The sequence below is a fragment of the Tursiops truncatus genome, chromosome 20 (genome assembly GCF_011762595.2).
Source record: "Tursiops truncatus isolate mTurTru1 chromosome 20, mTurTru1.mat.Y, whole genome shotgun sequence".
In the NCBI taxonomy this organism is placed as follows: domain Eukaryota; kingdom Metazoa; phylum Chordata; class Mammalia; order Artiodactyla; family Delphinidae; genus Tursiops; species Tursiops truncatus.
In genome coordinates this window covers 38,602,620-38,615,279 of record NC_047053.1, presented here as the reverse complement: position 1 = coordinate 38,615,279, position 12,660 = coordinate 38,602,620, and the positions used below count along the sequence as shown (strand labels likewise).

General features: G+C 60.8%; 1 protein-coding gene across 1 annotated transcript; it reads left to right on the top strand.

Annotated features, from left to right (window-relative positions):
* The first annotated feature begins 223 nt into the window (after positions 1–223).
* Positions 224–10,957, top strand: LOC117309799 (keratin, type I cytoskeletal 42-like). The gene is given in 10 exon segments (XM_033848627.2): positions 224–330; positions 2,829–3,623; positions 3,626–3,937; positions 6,724–6,806; positions 6,928–7,084; positions 8,233–8,391; positions 8,952–9,077; positions 9,283–9,503; positions 10,491–10,525; positions 10,649–10,957. Coding segments are annotated over 9 exon segments (1,263 nt in total). The 5' UTR covers positions 224–330; positions 2,829–3,551; the 3' UTR covers positions 10,747–10,957.
* The last annotated feature ends 1,703 nt before the right edge of the window (positions 10,958–12,660 follow it).

Sequence of the window (12,660 nt, the reverse complement as noted above, 5' to 3'; positions counted from 1 at the left end):
GACGTCCCGCCTCTGACTCTGAATTGTGCCTCCTGGGAGGTGGCCGCCAGGACCGCTCCACGCCTCCCGCAAGCCCCGCCCCGCCCCGAGGCGGAGGGTGGGGCCTTCTGTGGAGTCAGCCGTAAATCATTAGTGGGTGGATCTGGGCGGGGCGGCCCTGGGGCCTCAGGACAGAGGCTGAGGAAACCGAATAGAGGAAGAGGGTTCCACCTGAGGGCAGGTGTGGCGGGGTGAGGGTGCCTTTGGCAAGGGGTGAGGAGGCTTCAGGGCTGAGGTAAAGGGAGGAGCACCCGTGAGCTTGGTGACCTATCCTGGGCAAGGTGCCTGCAGGTGAGAGGGACTATGTGTCTGTGAGGAAAGGAGCTGACAGGCCCTAGTGGCAGGGTCTGGGGGTGGGGTCCAGTCTCTGGGGCCCCTGAAGGGTTTGGGGTCCTCTCCTCACCAGCAAAGCCAAGGTCCCAGCTGGGAGCCCACCCCCACATCCGGGCCTCTCACTTTCCTGACCTCACCTGATAGGGACCCTTTCCCTTGGGGGGAGGGTAGAGGTAGCCATGTACTCCCTTCCTGGGCCCCTGTCTCCGCCCCAGTCGTGGCCCAGGCTCCCTGCTCCTAAGGACGCAGTGAACACTTACAGAGCACCTGCTGCATACCTGCCGTGCCCTGGGTTCTGGGTGGGGGTGGGCACTGTCCTAGGAAGGTGACAGTTAATGCTCGGGGGGGGGGGGCCTGTGTAGGAGCCAAGGTCGACTGGGCCGATGTGGCGAGACCTTTGTCAACATCGATACGCATCTATCGAACATCAAGTGTATACGGGGGCCCCCAGGCCACCCTGCACCTTGCGCCTTCCATCAACCTCGTAGGGTGGGTACGGTCCTGGGGACTCTCCCCCCACACCCTATAGTCCTGCTCAAATCTGAGACAGGGTCTGTCCTAGTCAACCCGAGAGCACGCCGGCCGTCCAGCAGCCTCTAGCGAGGAGATCCAGGGCCTGTGGGGCTGGGCAAGGCTGGGGCTGGCTGGGGACACTCACTGGGGGATGCCGGGAGTTGTCCCAGCCGTCTCCCTGGGGCCTCCTCCTCCTGTCCCCTGCCCCCCGTGCTGGACCCCCGGCAGGCTGTGGGGCTGGATCGCCTCCTTTTCCTCTCCTCCTCCTTGTGGGCCGAGCTGCTGACACCCGTGAGGGCTGTGGGCCTGGCGCTGCCCCTCTGGCTGCCGGGGGTGGAGGACAGGCCCGGGCAGGAGAATTCACAGGCGAGAGGACCTTGGCATAGCCCTCCGACCGGCTCCCGCCAGGCCTTCCTCCCCTGGCAGGGGGAGTGGGCGCTGCTGGGGCCCCACGTCAGGCCGGGCTCGGCTGCCAGCGCCCGGCTGCCCTGCCGCTGCGGCACCCTGGGCCTCGGTGTCCGCGTGGCGTCGTTGGCAGGACCTGGCCAGCGCTGTTCTGAGCGGTGCGGGAGGAGTGTCCGGGCTCTTCTTAGGCCCGCCAAGGGTGGCCACGCTTTCCAGAGGGCCAGGGAGGCCTTCCTGGCCCTGACCCTGTCCTTTCACCTGGGGAGAGGGGTTGAGCCAGGCCTGCCCTTCAGCAGCAGGTGAGGCCTCTCTGGGCCGAGGTGCTGCAGGGGCTTCAGAGGTGGCAGAGTCTCCAAAGGCCGGAGGCAAAGGGTCTGGGGGATCAATGGTGTGGAGCTACCGAGGCCCAGACCTTGACACACAGCCTGACATCGGGGGGTGGCAGATGGAAGTGACGGGGGGATGGTGGGACCTTGGTGATTTTGGAGGGAGAGAGGAAGGTTAGTAAACTCTCTGCCCCTTCAAACTGGGCCTCAAGCCTAAGGTCTGAGGGCTTTGGAGGTGGGCTGCGGGCTGGGATGCAGGCTCTGAGAGAGGCAGAGGGTGAGTGGTGCCCTGTGGCCTGGCCCCCTCCCCAGGCCCCTGGCTCTGCTCCACATTCACTTCTCTGGACTGAGTGAGGCCTGTCTGGAGGGAGGAGATCAGTCAGCTTCTGGGGGAGGGGGCTTCCTGGGAGACTGGCTCCAGTGGGAAGGGGGAAGGTCATTCCCTGTGAAGGTGAGTGGGTGGTGCAAGGCTGGCCTCTGACCCATTCAGGTGACCCCAGGTTCTCTTGGTTCCCTTCCCCAAGACTGTCCCGGAGTAGGAGGAAGTCCTCCCTGGTGTCTGGCCTCATGGAAGAGCCCCGGTGTTCTGACCTCGCTGCCTAGCCTTGACCTTGAGCCCCCTCCGTGCTCCCAGGAACCCTGAGAACCCCCAGACTTTACAGGCGGGGTGGGAGCAGGACAAAGTCAGGTTGTCCCCTCTCTCACAGTAGCTCGTGGAGCCCCCACTCTCCAAGCAAGGAGACACCCTTGCGCGTGAGGGCACTCACTTTCTTTCCCCCTGTGTGTGGGCCGAGAGCCCAGGCCACCCACGAGTCTCCCTCCGCCCCTGCCTGGCCCGAAGGCCTCCCGTTCCCTGGAAGCTCCCCATTCAGACAGGCCCGGTGCAGACGCTGGGGTACTGGCAGCACATAAATCATTAGCACGGAAGCAATTAAGGCTGGTAATCTCCTGGCTGGGCATGGACGGGTGCCAGCCGACAGGGTGTGGGATTGTGCTTTGTCCTCGCAGAGGCCACACTTCCCCAGGGCGCGTCTCCGTGGAGGGGTACCCGCTGCACAGGTCCTGCTTCTCCTGCGCTCAGCATCTCCTCTGAGGGCCCCTTGGGAGTGTCTTCCCTAAGGGACTGCGGGGTGTGTGTGTGTGTGTGTGTGTGTGTGTGTGTGTGTGAGGAGGAGTGGTCACCCTAACCCTCTGCTTCCTTCTCCCCCTCAGCCCCAGCTTGACTGATGTCAACCATCTCTCCAGATTCCCTCAAAGACCCTGGGAGGCAGGAATCACCCCCATTTTGCAAATAAGGCAACTGAGGCTCTTGAACTGACTTCCTGAAAGGTTTGGATCCAAAGCTCCCTCAGGTCAGTGGCTGTGACTATTCCCCTCAGATAGGGCAGCCCCCAGGCCAGGAGCTACGTCTCCTCCCACAGACTTGGAATAATCCCAAGAGACCTGGGGGGCTCCCTCAGGGCCACATTGTACGCGGTAGGGGAGGGTGTCCCCCGCATCTCTCCACCCTCTCCCTGGGACCCAAGAATGCTGGGTGGGGGGCCAGACCAGCCCCAGGCTCTGGGCCTGTGGAGCCTTGTTCCAGGCCCTTTCTGGCTCCCAGGGCTGGGTTCTCCGGACTCTCCCCAAGAACGAGCTCAGCCACCTAATTGTGGCTGAGGGTGGAGAATCCCCCTACCCCGGGGTTGCGGCTCCAGTACCACCTTTGTTTCTAACAGACGATGGGCTGCTAAGAAGCCCTTGTGCTCAGGCCAGGCTCGGGATGCCCTCGGTGCGTCCAGCTTGAGCCCTGGGCGCCTGGTACAGAGGCTGGGCTTTTGGCTCTGACTTAAAGAGCCAGGGGCCCAGCTGCCCTTTAGCCTGGCTATAAAGGGCTATAAAGGGCTACCTGGGGCCTCTGTGCAAACCAGACCCTGCGCATGACTTGTGGACACCATGGCCGCCCCCACCACCAGCATCCACCGGCTTTCCACTTCCGGCTCCGTCAAGGGCCTGTGTGTGCCCGGTGGTGGGGGTTTCTCTCGATGTCTTCCATCCGTGTTGGGGGTGCCTGCCGGCCCGCCAGCCTCCTGGGAGCCAGCAGCTCTGGCAACATGTCTGTGTCTTTGTCCCGCTTCTCTGTGGGCACGGGGGGCAGCGAGAAGGAGACCATGCAGAACCTCAGCGACCGCCTGGCCTCCTACCTGGGCAAGGTGTGCGCTCTGGAGGAGTCTAATGCCTACCTGGAGGTGAAGATCCACGACCGGTACAAGAAGCAGGGCTCCGGGCCCGCCCTCGACTACAGCCACTACGTCAAGACCATCGAGGACCTGTGGAGCACGGTGGGCGCTCCCTGCCCTCTGTCCTTAGTACCTGCTTCTAACTCACACCATCCCAACTTTGGACCTTTGCCAACATTTCTCCTCCAGCCTAGGTCTCCATCCCTCACCCATTCGTTCATTCACTCACTCTCTCACTTGCTCTGGAACCCAGCCCTGTACCAGTCACTGGTCCCAGGCCTGGAGGACATCCCACGTTGGGAGGCTGTTTGGAGTTCCTCCTTTCTGGGGGAAGGTATTTGGGGTGAGTGATAGAGGAGTGGGCAGGCAAGGCTTCAGAACCTTGACTGAGGGCAGCAGATGGCATTCAGGTATAGAGATCAGTGTGGACAAAGGCATAGGTGTGGGAACGAGTTTGGTGTGGCTGCTAGGAGATGAGGCTCAATGTCTCCATCTCACTATCCCATTCCCCTTTGAGTTTGCCCCACCCCCCCGCCTGCCTCACCTCCTCCAGGCAGTCTTCCTGGATGCACGGCACTTGCCTTTTATCCTTGGATCTGGGGGTCCCTTCTGCACTTTGAGGTTCAGTCTATGCTCTGTTCATTGGGCTGATTTCACTGAGTCTGACATGTTCTCACAGCTACTTTCATTGTTGGTCCTCCTCACTCCTTCCATGATGGTCACTCTGGGGGTCCCCAAGAGCAGAGGCTGTCTCTGCTTGCAGATGCAGATTGGGGGGTGGTCCCTGAGGAAAGGAGCTGTGTCTTCCCACTCAGACTGGAAGCTTCCAAGGGGAGATATTTCTCTAACTTAGTCTGATGGAGGAGGCAACACACACACACACACACACACACACACACACACACACGCTATGATCTCTGTGAACGTGACCTTGGCATTCTGTAAACACAGCACCTGGGTCTTCTGCGCAACCTTGCCCCTGGAGGGACCTACAGGGGTGCAGCCTCCAGAAGCAGGAGAGAGGTCAAAGAGGTGCAAAAGCTGGGCTCGGGAGAGCCGGACTTGGGGCTGGCTGGCCCGGGGTCAGCCCACTCAGTTTCCTGGTGGAGAACCAGGCCTGCTGCCCGGCGAGGGGCTTTGCCTGCTCCTGCCCGGGACCCAGGCCCGGAAGGGAACTCCTGCAATTGCCCACTGGAAGCAGAGCTACTGGGAGTGCCAGACCAGATACTGGGCTTGATCTGGGCAGCAGGGAACTCAGGGGAGCCCTGGCGAGTCAGTGTTCCTGAGCTTCGGGGTCGGCCAGCTCCTCACCGCCATCCCCCAGTGCACTGCGCACCAGGCCTCCGAGTCACTGCCCCTCGGCGGTTTTTTACCACTGCCCCCTCGCTGGACCCAATCAGCCTCCTAAGCAGGGAGGCGGATGGGGGCCTAGTCTGCAGGTTGCCGATGGGCCTAGTGAGGCCTTGGGGCGGGTTCAGTCAGACTGGCTCTTGGGTTCAGTCTGGAAACGGAGCCTGACTCAGGGTGCCTTTTCAGAACTTAGGGCCACGAGCGGGCTCTGAGGCCCTGGATGAGTTTACTGGGGCTGCCCCCTCTTACAGCTTTATACTTCAGCCCTCAACCTTAAAAAACTCCAGATTCTGCTCAGCTCATCTGCCGCCTCCACCGCGACCTCCTCTCTGCTTCCTCTGGGCAGTGTGGAGGGGCCTCCCCCTCCCCCCAGCCCCATGGCCTTTGACTAGAGCCTCTCTTAGGTATTTCTCCCAACAATAACGACAGCAGCAGTAATAATAACCAACCCTCTGCTCCTTCCAGAGCCTCTCCCTTCCCTGTTGTCTTTTAAACCTCCCAGATGACCCTGTGGGAAAAGAAAACCTTGCCCTAGGTTTGACGTGGGGCCAGCCATAATATTATCAATTATTTAATTAATCGTTTAATTAAACTAATGTTTCCTGGGGGCTGACTCTCGGCCAGGCACTGTACTCAGGGCTGGGGAGTCCAAATTGAAGGAGACAGACATGAGTCAGGGCCTTGTTCCTCTGGAGCTCAGAGTCCAGTGGAGGACAGAAAAAAACACACAAAAAAGTCACAGAAAAATGTTGCACTTGGGAGAAGTACTGTGTAAGAGAGATGGGCCGAGGGGAGGTATGATGGGGAAGAAAGATCCAGACGGGGAATCAAAGAGGGCTTCCTGGAGGAGGTGGCAACTGAACCTACGGGTGAATTTATTTAATTTAATTTAATTAATTAATTTATTATTTATTTATTTTTTTGGCTGTGTTGGGTCTTCGTTGCTGTGTGCCAGCTTTCTCTAGTTGCGGTGAGCTGGGGCTGCTCTTTTGCGGTGCGCGGGCTTCTCATTGTGGTGGCTTCTCTTGTTGCGGAGCACAGGCTCTAGGCGAGTGGGCTTCAGTAATTGTGGCACGTGGGCTCAGTAGTTGTGTCTTGCAGGCTCTAGAGTGCAGGCTCAGTAGTTGTGGCTCACGGGCTTAGCTGCTCTGTGGCATGTGGGATCTTCCTGGACCAGGGCTTGAAACCGTGTCCCTTGCATTGGCAGGCGGATTCTTAACCACTGAGCCACCAGGGAAGCCCTAGAGGTGAATTTAATTGGGGAAAGATGGAGTGAGGTCCAGGCAGCTTGGGCAATGACCCTCATGGTGGGAGAGGGGTGCATATGGGTATCTTTCCTGGCACTATGGTTACCTGTGCCTGGGTATCATGCCCCCACCCCTTGTGAGCCCCCCAGCAGGGTGCTCAGAGGAGGAGACCACAGGGACCCTCATCTCCCTCACTCTGGCCCGCTCTCCAGAGGGCTGCAGGAGGGGTGTTGCAAGGTCTTCCTGTGGCTGCCCAGGGCGCTTGCTCACCAAGCCCACTGTGTCCCTCAGGTCCTGGCGGCCACCATCTACAATGCCAACTTGGTGCTGCAGATGGGTAATGCCCGCCTGGCAGCCGATGACTTCCGTACCAAGTGAGTCTGGGCCTTGGGGGCAGCTCAGGGGGCTGGCGGGGGTCTGGCTCTCTGTGTACGAGGGCGTCCTAATGGCACTCCATGGCTCAGGCTTCCCTGCCTCCCCCGCTCCCCCGCTAAGGTATGAGACGGAGCTGAACCTGCGCATGAGCGTGGAGGCCAACATCAACGGCCTCCGCAGGGTGCTGGACGAGCTGACCCTGGCCAGAGCCGACCTGGAGATGCAGATTGAGAACCTCAAGCAGGAGCTGGCCTACCTCCGGAAGAACCATGAGGAGGTGAGGCCAGCTTGGGAATGCAGGAGAAACTTGCCTGAGAACAAGCAAGGCCGGGGCCCCCACATCTTCCTGGGCCGGGGCCACGCTCTCCATCCAGTTCCCATCTCTGGTGGGTTCCTGGCTCTGACCCTGGGAGACTCTCATTGGGCCCTGGTTGAGGTCTGGAGGGCCCTTTCCCCCCAGAGATACTTCTCTGTCCCTCGAGGCACTGCCTACCGTGTGGTGGCAGTTAAGTATCTAATGGGTGAATCAGTCTAAGAACACACAGCCTAATTATTATAGTTGATTGTAATAGTGATAGTCATAACAACCACAAACACCTGCCCAGCCCATTATGAGTGTTTCACAGCAAATATCTCAGCTGATACCGACAGCCTCACTGGGAGAAAGGAGCAAGTTCTTCTCTTTACGAGTGAAGAAACAGAGGCTCAGAGAGGTTAAGGAATTTGTCCAAGGCTGTACAGGGGTGGGGCTTCCCTCAGGTCTGCCTGAGCCGTATCCACACCCAAGCCTGACTACAGCACTCTGCCACTTCTCCCATCTCCCAGGGACCCCAAGGCTCAACCCAAGGATAGGGATCCAAGACCCTGCAGGGGGACTAGTGAACCTTGTGGCTTCCTTCCCATCCGACTTCTGGGCTGGCCTGAGCTGGGGGAGCCTAATGCCCGAGTAGCAGGAGTCCAGAAAATGTCTCTACTTGGCTTTGAGGCTGGCTATAGGGATTGCATCCCCCAGCAGATTCACCTTTCCTAGTGAGGTCTGACTCCCCCAATACCGACAGGGTGCTGCTTTCCCCATGCCCGTGCTGCGTGGTTGGTGACGGGGGGTGAGGTGGGTGGTCAGGGCTGGAGTGAGGTTGTCCTGGCTCATCCCCCACCATGACTGGGAGTTGCCATCTCTCCTGGCCCAGCACACACCGGGACTGGGCAAAGCCCACCCCGCGAGTGTGTGTTGGGGGAGATTGTTGATATCCACAGCCCTGCATGTTTGAGACGTGATGACATCCACCTCCACCTTCAGGGTGAGGAGCTGTTGGCCTGTCTGTGTCTGTCTGTCCTCTGCACCCATCTCCCCCAGACAGAGAAGGCAGCCCCAGGGACTCTTCCCAGGATGGCCCTGAGTGAGCTCCTGCTTAGCTGTCTGCCCAGGAAGTGAATGCCCTGCGAGGCCAGGTGGGTGGTGAGATCAACGTGGAGATGGACGCCGCCCCCGCTGTGGACCTGGGCCGCATCCTGAATGAGATGCGCGACCAATACGAGAAGATCACGAAGAACCGCACGGACGCCGAGGACTGGCTCTTCAGCAAGGTGGGTGGCCTGCGTGAGCAGGTGTGCACACGTGTGCGTGCACACGCCGTGTGCTGAGCACATGTCGGAAAACTTACAGATCCACAGGCTGTGGATTCCCAGCTGGAAGCACCTTTGGAAACCAGGGGACCAACCCCTCACGTTCAGGGGGACATCGTGAGGCTCAGAGAGGCCTTACGCTCACACAACCCCTCACCGTGGCCTGGGGAGCAGATCCAGGTCTCCTGATCCCACTAGGGTTCTCCCAGCCCGGGCATTCGTAGGTAGGTGTGTGTTTGGATGCAGACTCTCGTGCCCCCAGGAAGCATGCACGGAGCAGCTGCAGTGCCCGGACAGTGACAGGCACAAAAAGAGTAAAACCCAGGGCCTGCCCTAGAGTGGTACCTGCAGTCCAGTAAGGAGACAAACGACCCCAGAGCAAGGTGAATGCTACAAGTTCCAGGATGTGCAGGTGGGCTTGGGGCCCTGCAGAGGCTGGGGAGCGGCAGGTCTAGGAGGTCAGGCCCCTGCCCCACCTCTGCAAGCCTCCGCAAGCCCCTAGGGCCCGTCCTGCCTTCCAGATGGAGGAGCTGAACCGCGAGGTGGCCACCAACACCGAGGTCCTGCCGAGCAGCTGGGCAGAGATCACGGAGCCACGCCGCACCGTGCAGAACCTGGAGATCGAGCTGCAGTCCCAGCTCGGCGTGGTAGGGCCTCTGTCCCCTCCTTGTCCTGTACCCGTCACTCCGAGCGGGCCCCGCCTCCTGGACCCCCACTCGGAGAACCAGAGACTGCCTGCCCCGCCTGCCACTGCACACTCTGCCCCACTTACTGCCCCACCCACAAACCCACACACGTGGGGCCCCCTTCTGGGGGCTCGGTCTCCCCAGCCACCTCCACCTTGACCCACAGAAAGCATCGCTGGAGGGCAGCCTGGCAGAGACCGAGGCGCGCTACGGGGCCCAGCTGGCCCAGCTGCAGGGGCTTAGCAGCAGCATCGAGGCCCAGCTGAGCGAGCTCCGCTGCGAGATGGAGCGGCAGAACAAGGAGTACAAGATGCTGCTGGACGTGAAGACACGGCTGGAGCAGGAGATCGCCACCTACCGCCGCCTGCTGGAGGGCCAGGACGCCCAGTGAGTGGAGGGCGCCCTGCACCTGCTCGGTGGTCTGGGTGGCTTCACCCAGGGAGGGCCAGCACCCGCCGAGGCAGGAGGAGGTGTGGAGGTTCGCAGGAGGTGAAGCTGAGAACACTGGCTGGGGTCCCACTTGATGGAGTAGGCAGTGGGGAGCCACGGGGGCTTTTGCGCAGAGAGAAGTATGGTCATCAAGACATCTTAGAACATTCACTCTGGCTGCAGAGGGAGAAATGCATCCTAGGGGCGAGGGTGGGGTCAGGGAGACCAGTCAGGAGGCTGGAGCAAGGTCGTCAGGCTAGAGAAGACCTGCCATAAGGCGGGCGAAGGGCAGGGAAGGGGAGGTGTTGCGCCAAGAGGATGTGTTATAGCTAAAAACAGCAGGACTGGATGCCTGAACGCGGGGGCGAGCGTGGCTCGCAGGCGGGAGTCAACGAACGTTTGCGTTAGCACATGAAGTGGTTAATAATGATCCTGGCTTTCTGGTTCCAGTGATTGCGTGGTTGGTGATCCCATTGTCTGGGATGGGTGGCGATCTGGTTTGGAGTTGGGTGGGTGATGAGGCCCTGGTGTAAAGGGGCCGAGGATGTTCTGAAGTCTCCATGCTTAGTCACACATTCCAGCGTTTTGCTCTATGACGATGGCTAAGTCTATCTATAGTCTAGCCACAGTCTCTCCTGCTTTAATTAAGTTTATTTGTTGGGCCCTTCAGGATATGGAGAAACCACTTGCTCAGCTTCTCCTTGTAAATCCCTGGGTGGCCGCAAAGTGCCTCTGGGCCTTCCCCTTTCCTCACTTCTGCCCACCGGGCCTGTGCCCTTTGACCCTGTGGTTGCCATTGTTTGCCGTATACTCCCTGCTGTGATTTCTGTCCGATTTGCTGGGACCTGTCTCCCCTCGGCCGGGGCCTCCCCAGCTGCTCCTCCTCCCTGGGGGCTGGGCTCCCAACCAACACCACTGGGCTGACAGGTCCCCCTTTCCCTGCAGCCTGGCCACCCAGTACTCCTCGCCCACCCGGGAAGGTAAGGGCCTGCCCTGTCCTGCCCAGGGCGGGTGGGGAGAGGCTGAGGACCCTTCTTTGTGGGAGGCTTGGGGAGGGCCTCCAGCCTGAGGTTCCCTGTGCCTCCCTCCTCCTCTGCCCGTAGCGGTGGTGACCATCCGCCAGGTGCGTACCATTATAGAGGAAGTCCAGGACGGCAAGGTGGTCCCCTCCCGCGAGCAGATCCATCGCTCCCCCCACTGAGGCCCCGTCTACCTGCGACAGCCCAGCCTCCAGGGTCAAGGGGCAGCCATTGCCTGCAGCTCCCAGCACACTACTGCCGTGCCCCAAGTGCCCGTCTGGGCCACCGCCCAAGAGCGGTTGCCTTTCTTTATCTGCTTCCCACAGCCCCTCACCAAGGGGACCTCCTGAGTTTGCCCCAGTGACTGCAATTAAAGCTTTGCTTGAAGTTCAATGCCTCCTGTGGTTCGGTCTGGTCTTTGGCTTGGGCAGTGTGGGCTGAGGGATGGGGGGACAAGGAGAGTCTGCTGAGGGTTTGGGGCTGCTTGACCCCTTCCAACCTGTTCTGCCCACCCCATCCGGGCCTGGGGCTCAAAGGAGGGAGACGGGAGGCTTGAGGGCTGAGGGGTGGGACAGCCCATCAGGTTGGGAAAGTTCCTGAGAATCAGCCCCTGGGTCCCCATTGCCTGTGGCTGGTCCCTGGGAGGGCCCCATAGACTTTCCGGGGAGCCACACCTGTTATGGCCAGCTCCCTGTCTCAGCCTGGGGCGGTACAAGGTCAAGATCGGAGGGAGAGGGGCTGGGCAGGGGGCTTTCTGCAGAGGTGGTCCAGGTGCTGAAGCGTGCAAGGGATGGCAGTGGCATGGCCAGTCCAGGAAGCCAGACCGGCTCTGTTGGGCTTGTGGGTGTGTGGGGCGGGGTGGCCCCTCTGCATGTGAGCATGGGTGGGGGGGCGTCCTCCTTGCTTTGGTGGCTTAGCAGCTGCTGGGCTCTCGGGGAATCTCTCTCGGCTGCTGGCAGGGGCTGTCTGGGCCTGTCTGGGAAGTGGAAGCCATTGGCAGTCTGAGACATGAGCACATTCCGCCCACTGGGCCTGCTGGGACCCTGGAACTGAGGGTGGTGGGCAGGGCAGGGTGGGGCTGTGGGGCGGGCACCTGGCCCATCCTGAGGGGCCAGGTCAGGGGATTGGGTGGGGCCCCTGGGGGAGACTGCAGGGGAGGGGAGGGGAGGGGGAGGAGGGAGGAGGGGGAGGGGAGGGGGGAGGAGGGGAGGGGACTGGCCAGGGCCGGGGTCTCAGGAAGCCCCTCTTCTTGGGCAGTGTCCTTTAGTTTTCCAGCTGGCTGGGACCCAAAGGTATATGCCCCCTGCCTGAGGCCTCTTGGGGAATAGGAGGGGTGAGGAGGGTGGAAGGGGCGTGCCCCTCACCCTTCTTCCTCTTGCCTTTACCACGATGCCCCCTCTCAGCCTGCCACTTCCCCAGCCTGCAGCTAAGCTCCCCTTTGCCCACTCCAGCCCAGGACTTCCCACTTGTGAGAGAGAGAGATGGGGAAAGGTCAGAAAAGGACGCTGGGTCTCCAGGGGGTTCCAGGGATGGGGACAGGGTCAGAAAACTGGACAGAGGGAACCACGGCCCCTGCGGTGCTTCCCTGGTGTCAGGGCTCTGCAGAAGGGGGCCAGTGTGTCGCAGGCCCCTGGGGAGGCATATAGCTGCTGTGGCAGGGTGCGATGAAGGAAGAAGCCCTGACAGCCCCGTTCTGAGTTGGGTGGGGCGGTGGGACACTTTGCCTCTACAAGCCCCAGTTTCCTTATCTGTGAATGGGGTGGTAATCTGAGACCTGACCGAGCTACTGTGTGGTGAGGCTGGTGGGTTTGGGTCTAGTTTCCAAGGCAGGATGGGGTACCGGTCCTCGCTGTCTCCCCTGCACCTCGCCCAGGGCCAGCATCGTGTGTGGCGTGGTGTGTGGTGTGGTGTGTGGCCGGGGGCAGCTGCCTGGGAGGGCTCAGTGACGGTCACGTCCTGCTTATTCCTCTTGTCCGTATTAGGTCATGGGAAAGCGTAGCTGAAGGGCCTGCCTGAATTACAGGTGACAGGCCTGAGACCAGGGACACGTACATACACACAAGCAGACGCCCAGCACGGGGGTTTGGAGAAATGAT